This window comes from Dipteris shenzhenensis, chromosome 7, assembly GCF_047967505.1.
Source record: "Dipteris shenzhenensis isolate YYH24624 ecotype China chromosome 7, Dip_SZ_1.0, whole genome shotgun sequence".
In the NCBI taxonomy this organism is placed as follows: domain Eukaryota; kingdom Viridiplantae; phylum Streptophyta; class Polypodiopsida; order Gleicheniales; family Dipteridaceae; genus Dipteris; species Dipteris shenzhenensis.
Genome location: NC_141602.1, coordinates 54,806,613 through 54,813,029, shown reverse-complemented (window position 1 = coordinate 54,813,029; position 6,417 = coordinate 54,806,613). Strand labels below are relative to the sequence as shown.

At 43.5% G+C, this 6,417-nt stretch overlaps 1 protein-coding gene across 1 annotated transcript; it reads right to left on the bottom strand.

Moving 5' to 3' along the window:
- Positions 1-3,094: 3,094 nt before the first annotated feature.
- On the bottom strand, positions 3,095-5,944 carry LOC147900517 (transcription factor MYC2-like). Its single transcript, XM_087376964.1, has one exon. It carries the CDS (start codon positions 5,697-5,699, stop codon positions 3,231-3,233), a length of 2,469 nt encoding a protein of 822 aa, XP_087233090.1. The 5' UTR covers positions 5,700-5,944; the 3' UTR covers positions 3,095-3,230.
- Between the last annotated feature and the right edge of the window lie 473 nt (positions 5,945-6,417).

Here is a 6,417-nt window from a genome sequence, read left to right as displayed (position 1 = left end):
GTGCAACAACAAGTGGATAGACAATGCCAATCAGGTCACCTAAGAAGGAAAACCAAAGGATGATAACCAAACCATTTTGACCAAGGAAGAGGAAGAGGAAGAGGTTATCTACTAAGAGGTAAAGGAAGACGATAACCACCCCATCTTGACCAAGGAAGAGGAAGAGGTTATAAACTAAGAGGTCAAGGAAATTGAGAATAGCATCGAGATCACGACAAAGGCAAAACAAAGGAGATGTTACCTCCATGAAGAAGAGGGCCACGTGAAAACTGGGTACAAGCTATGGTAGGAACACATCAAAATTCTCCTAACCAACTTGGAAAGAAGGGAAGTAGACCCAAATGAAGAGAAATTCTAACAAAGATACCCAAATCAAACCCAAGAGACCAGCAACAAGTTACATCGAAGGAGAGTATGGACCCACACATAAGGTCTTTCAAGAAAGCGGTTTATCATAAATAAGTGGTGAAGGTGGAGACGATGGAAGCAGGGACGAAGCTATCACATACCATGATACTATGCAATATGTACATTTCTTTGTTCTTGAAATAGAATGTTATACATAGCTCTACTTAGAAATCCAATTATTGTATTTACATGAACCCTTAGAATGTGGAAATGCCCATTTCTATGCTCTTATGTACAAATGCCCCTTGTGCACCACAATGCAATTTACATTCTCAAAATTCGCTCTTCATTTGCATGTTGTAAGATGAGGGTGGATGCCACAATTAGAAAATGGTATTGGAATAAAATTTGCAAAGTCTAATGCTTCTATGAGCATTGAGCATGGCTGCAAAAAGTGGAGCAAAACTATAAAGCTTGGGGCACGTTACCCATTATTCCCCTCTTAAGTTGCAAGAGGTTCTAGCAGATTCCAAGTCTATCTTTGAAGTATGAGAGCTTGTCGAATCTCAATTGCTTTGTGAAGATGTATGCCCCTTGTTCCTATATGGGGTAGTGAATTAATTCAACCTCTCTAAAGAGTATCTTTTCATGGATGAAGTAATGATGCACCTCTATGTGCTTGGTGCAAGAATGAAGGATTGAGTTCATGTGGTTAAATGTATAGTCTTCACATTGTCGAGTAGCTGGGTGTTAGACCCTTTAAGAGTAACTCAACTTCTAAGAGTAGTATCTGAAACCATATTGCTTCACACCTATAGTTTTTATAGCTCTATATCAGACCTCCTCTATAGAAGACAAAGATACTAATAAAGGGATGTGGAACCAAGTGAGAAAGCAAATCCAGTTGTGGATATCTTATATCAAAGATTTCTATCTCATTAAGATTGAATGTAGATTAGTTTTCATGTCTAAGGCTAAAATCACTAGTTTGATGTACGTAAGAACTTTATGTGCTACAAGAAGATGTAGCCTTTTAGGTTTCTACATGTATTGGTTGCATACTTTTTTAGATTCGTCTTTGGAAAATTTTGATATTTTGAAATCTTAGCATTGCATTCAATTGAAGTATCTAGATGACTTGCATCATGTATTTAAGATCTGTTGTAGGGCCATCTTGGCATACTTTGTTTGAGTGAGCATAATCTGCTCGTTTAGTCTCCATATCAATACCAAAAAAGTAACGATTTGAAGACGTTCCATGTCCTTCATTAAAAAATTATGTTAAATGAAAGTGAGCAAATTTTTTATAATATGTGCTCCTTGCCCATGCAACATGGCTCAAGTCTCATTTGGGCAATGGACTGGTGATAAGCCTTGAACAATGTTGCTCCTCTTCATAAAAACAAGAGTTTGATAATTCAAATAACAAAATCTCTTGCGCCAACGTATCATTAATGCTAGAATGTGGATTATATGTCGCAACATTTGCTTGCTATGAACACATAAGAGTGAGTAGCTTACACGTCTTCCATCGTTGATTCCTTTGCAATAAGTTTTGTTGCATGATTGTCTTCTTTGATGAAGACTCTTAGTTTCTTGATTAAGACATCATATTCATTGTCAAACATTTGACCAATTGAGAGAAAATCTTGAGTGAGAAATGGTAAATGCAAAACATAGTCATTCACTCTTATCATGCATCATTGGCAAGCATCCCAGACCTTTTAGTCCAACACTTGCCATTTGTAATAGTTGGTAAACGGCATTCAGCTCCCAATCTGCTGCCAATAGCTCCCTGTGCAAGCACAGCACTTGTTACCATGATCATCTTGGCACCAGTGGTATACTCTTGTAGTGGAAGAGCCTCCGACAATTAGTTTTACTTCTCCACGTATACTTTTATGCTTGCAACTGAGTCAAAATGGAAGATACAATTAAGGCTGGACTATAGATGTAGGTATAATATGTCTGCACCACCACCAACATTTTAGACAAGCCTCTGCACCCCCTAGCGCTTGTATGAAACATACACTGTTTTGAATGCTATTGCAGATCATTGCACAGGAGTAAAACTTAATGTTTCTTTTCCCTTAAAGAGTGGTCAATACAACAAGCCTTTCCCTCTCTGTGACGATCAAAATGGTAAAATTCAGTAGTCACACAGGAGCTCAAGGTGTGGGAACACATCCCTCACATTCTTACAGCTAAGGGAACAGGAAAGGTAAGACGTACTCCTACTGTCCACATGTCCTGCAGGGCATGCACCATACGAGTAAAAAACATCTTGGGCCAAACGTACAGTAGAACTAGAAGGATTTTCTTCATATAATTTAAGTCTGGGCTATACCTCATTCACCTTTCCATCCCCATTTTTGGAGCGGCATGCCTGATTTCATTCCCATTCCAATTGTGACTTGAGTAGAGAAAGAGAGACCATTTTCATTCTTACTGATTATTTGAATTGGATGGAAAGTAATCATATTTGGGTCTTAGCACATGGGAGAAATTACAGATGGGAAAGTAAGGTGGTTATGCTATCCAAATTGTATTTGTATCCTCAATCCATCCCAACTTGTGCTGACAGTATAAAGAACTCGGGTGGGTTTAGCTGGACGAGGATAACGGCATCATTCCTGTCCTTCCTAATCCTAGACCAAGTGGCCCTTGGCTGAGACTGCAGACAAAATGAAACTGCAACTTTTAGAAACTTGCAACCTGTTCTCAGATTTACAAGATAGCTCCAATATAATGAATTACAAACTCAATTTTATCAGAGTTACAGATAGATTGTCTAAGTGACAGCTCAAAACAGCTGTGGGCACATAGACATTCCTTGCTAAAATGCATCGAGTATATACGTCTGTTCCTGATCAACAAGATGTTTAATTGATGCCTTTTTCTCGACAATAGCAGTCAGCTCCTCTTCCAGAGATTGCAGCTATGAGCTGATCTTCAGTGAAGAAATCAGACCCCCTTATCTTTACTAATATTGTCTGATGAATCTTATCTTGGACTGTGGACACGTTAGCATCACGAACTTGAAGTTGCAGCTCTTGCAATGCCACCATGACTCTAACAACAGGATGATTCTCTCTTGGGCTCTCCACCCGGATCATGGCTTCTCTGCATACAAGAAAATTTACACTCACTACCATTCTGCATCGAGGACAAGGACTGGCATTGCGGCTCTTGGCATCAACTTTAGGGTGGGTGCTCTGTTCTTTCATTGCACTCCGTACAGAAGGCTCTCCACAATCGGAATAAGGAAACCTAGCAGAGATTGCAGCTGGAGACAACATTTCCTGTTTCATGGTCTCCAATTGGGCAACGAGGTCCTTTCTTTGAATCTCCAGTCCCTGTAGGTTGCGTCTAAGCTCGTTAATGTATGATACAGCATCACCCAGCAAAGAAGCTTTGTCCATCTTTGACACATTGGGAACCACTGCCCTTAAGGCATAAAATCTCTGATTCAGCCTGTCTCGCCTTTGACGCTCAGCCTCCACATGATTCAGGGGTTCTTCTCTCCCGTTTGCAGGTTTTCTGCCCCTCTTGCGAGGCTTCTTCTCCTCAACTGCCTCGATGCAATCTGCCTCCTTGAAAGAGGCCTCCAGATCTGAGTGGTCTGATTCCATACTGGGGCGTACAACTCCATTGCTTGGCAGTGAAAAGCTGTCCTCCGGCAAGAGAATCTCATTTAACTTCTGTCCCCTGATACAATTGCTTGTTTCTTGCATCGTTACGTCTTCAAAGATAGAAGAGCTCTTGACACGCTGACAGTAGCTCAAGTTTCCATAAGGCTTTACACTCTCGTTTTGACTCTGGGTCTTTGAAACATTCGTCTGATCCGGAATACCGGATACCTTGGAGTCCTGGCTACGACTGTGTGGTTCTGATGGCTTGATCAATTGGTTGTAACCTTGAGCTCTGACAAAATTGAAAGTGTGCATGTTTGGAGTGTTTTCGAAGTTGCGGTGAGCAAGTCCCTCAACTCTCATAGCCACAGCGTTACTGTAGTTCTGCAAATCAGACGGTTTAGGCAAATGGTTATAATTCTGGTTCGCAAAGGAGTTTGCAGCAGAGTGGCTGTAACTTTGAACCTCCGGACACTTTACGGCCTGATTGCAGTTTCGAAAATCTGATGTCTGTCGTTTGCCTTCTCTAAACTTGGCAGTTTCTCCTACCTCGCTCCTCTGAGTCAAGAGAGAGCTTTCTGATTGTGAGGCCCTTAGATCACTCGATGCCATTATGATGTCTTCGTCACACACAGGTAGTTTGGGAAGGGGCGAGGGCATCAACGTCTCCCCCTCGTTGGCGAAAAACGTTATGTCGGAGTAAGACAGGTCCTTGGATAGCATCCCATGGAGAGACTCCGCTTCGTTGCCGCCAGCCGAAGGCCTTTTCCGGGCGGAAGAGCAATCAAATTCCTCCATACTTGGAGGAGTAGCATTCCTGGAAATTTGGCTAGATGCAAGCCCGGCGACAGGGCTAGACAGATGCGCGGGAAAGGCTGCTGAGAAGCCGATGCCAGGCGAAGTCGAATCACCGGGGATGAAAGAAGAAAAGCCATGGACAGAGCTCGGGAAGGAAGCAGCATCGCTATTGGAAAACAGGGTATCGACGGGGTGCTGATCGGGGGCATGATTCCAAGACGAATCAGAGAAGGAATTCTTCACAATGCGAACGAAGTTATCGTTTTGGTGGATGAAATCCGTGGATCCAAGCTCCACAACGCCCCGAAAGGTGGGAACGCAAAGGATTGTGCGAATGCCAAACCGCTGGGCAAGCTCGGCTCTGGGGCAATCGGGATTCTGAGACTTATCGACAGTGCTGAGCCAAATGTATCGCGAGGTTGCATAAGCCATCCCAGGCGTTCCACTCCCCACGGGGAAGGAATACATCATGGAAACCAGGTAAAACCACTCGGTGTCCGTTACGTCGGGATCCAAAGTATCAAGCCCTGCTGCAGTGGAATCATCATCGCCGGATTGGCCAACGAGTGATTGAAGCTCGCGCAGAATTCGCCTCCTCAGCTGCTGATCCGCTTCGCTCACTGCGACTTGCTTTCCTCGATCAGATTGATCGCTCTCCTTGGGATTGAAGTATCCGTCTCCCCATCCCAGCACCTGATCTCCACTGTTGGAATAGGTGAGTTGCCAGAAGATGGCGTAAGTCCAGCTCTCGATGGAATTCTCCACCACGGATTGAAGCCGTTGCTGCAGGGTGTCTTCGATGGCGCTCGGGCAGACGGCAGCCGCATTAGACTGCTCCGAATCGAGCCAGAGAGAGTTCTCATACGGAGACCCCATGAAGGCCTCGAGCAAAGCTTGGTCATCGTGCCACAAGGTCGCCATAATGGAACGGGAATCGGTTGATGTAGGAGCTAAAAGAAGACAATGCAGAGCAGGATCAAAAGATCAGTAGTTCAGGAGCAAAATTCTCCGCCATGGATGTGCGTCTGAGAATCCTGAAGCTCGTCGAGCAAGCTACGGAGCATCTGAGGAGCAGTCATGCGATCCAGATTCCGGCCGAGAGTGAAGAGAAATTGTCAAGGGGGGGGAGATGGGATGAAGAGAAAGATGAAGAAGGTATGAGATGGGATGGGTGTCTGTGGCTATGGCGGAAAGCGAAGGTGTGAGCGAATGAGAAAGAATGGCTATGGCGGAAAGTGAGCTTATGTTGAAGACGACGACCACGTCACCATCTCCAACGGTAGTTCATTTCACTTAACCAGTCAACCTCCCCTTGACCTGAGTTAGTCGTTCACTCCCATCAATGCTTTTCTTGCAGGGCTGACCACCCCTTCATATATCCTGCATTTTATTTTATATTTTTAAACACACACACCAACAAACATTTTTCTCAACGGCTCACAACCCCTCACCATTTGCCGATTTTTTAAGCTCCAATGGAGTGTTCCCCAAAAACATTTCTAGATAGGGAAACCTTCAACTTCAAAATTTGCCGGTTAAAATGGCCCAAATTTACAAATTTAAAAACCTTCTACTCCATAATTTCAAGTTTTTTTTTTTGGATTTAACCATTCACTTGACACTAAACGTCCACTTTCTG

Bases quoted from the DNA above. Each gene is read 5' to 3' on its own strand.
- LOC147900517 (XM_087376964.1), bottom strand. From the start codon at position 5,699: ATGGCGACCTTGTGGCACGATGACCAAGCTTTGCTCGAGGCCTTCATG.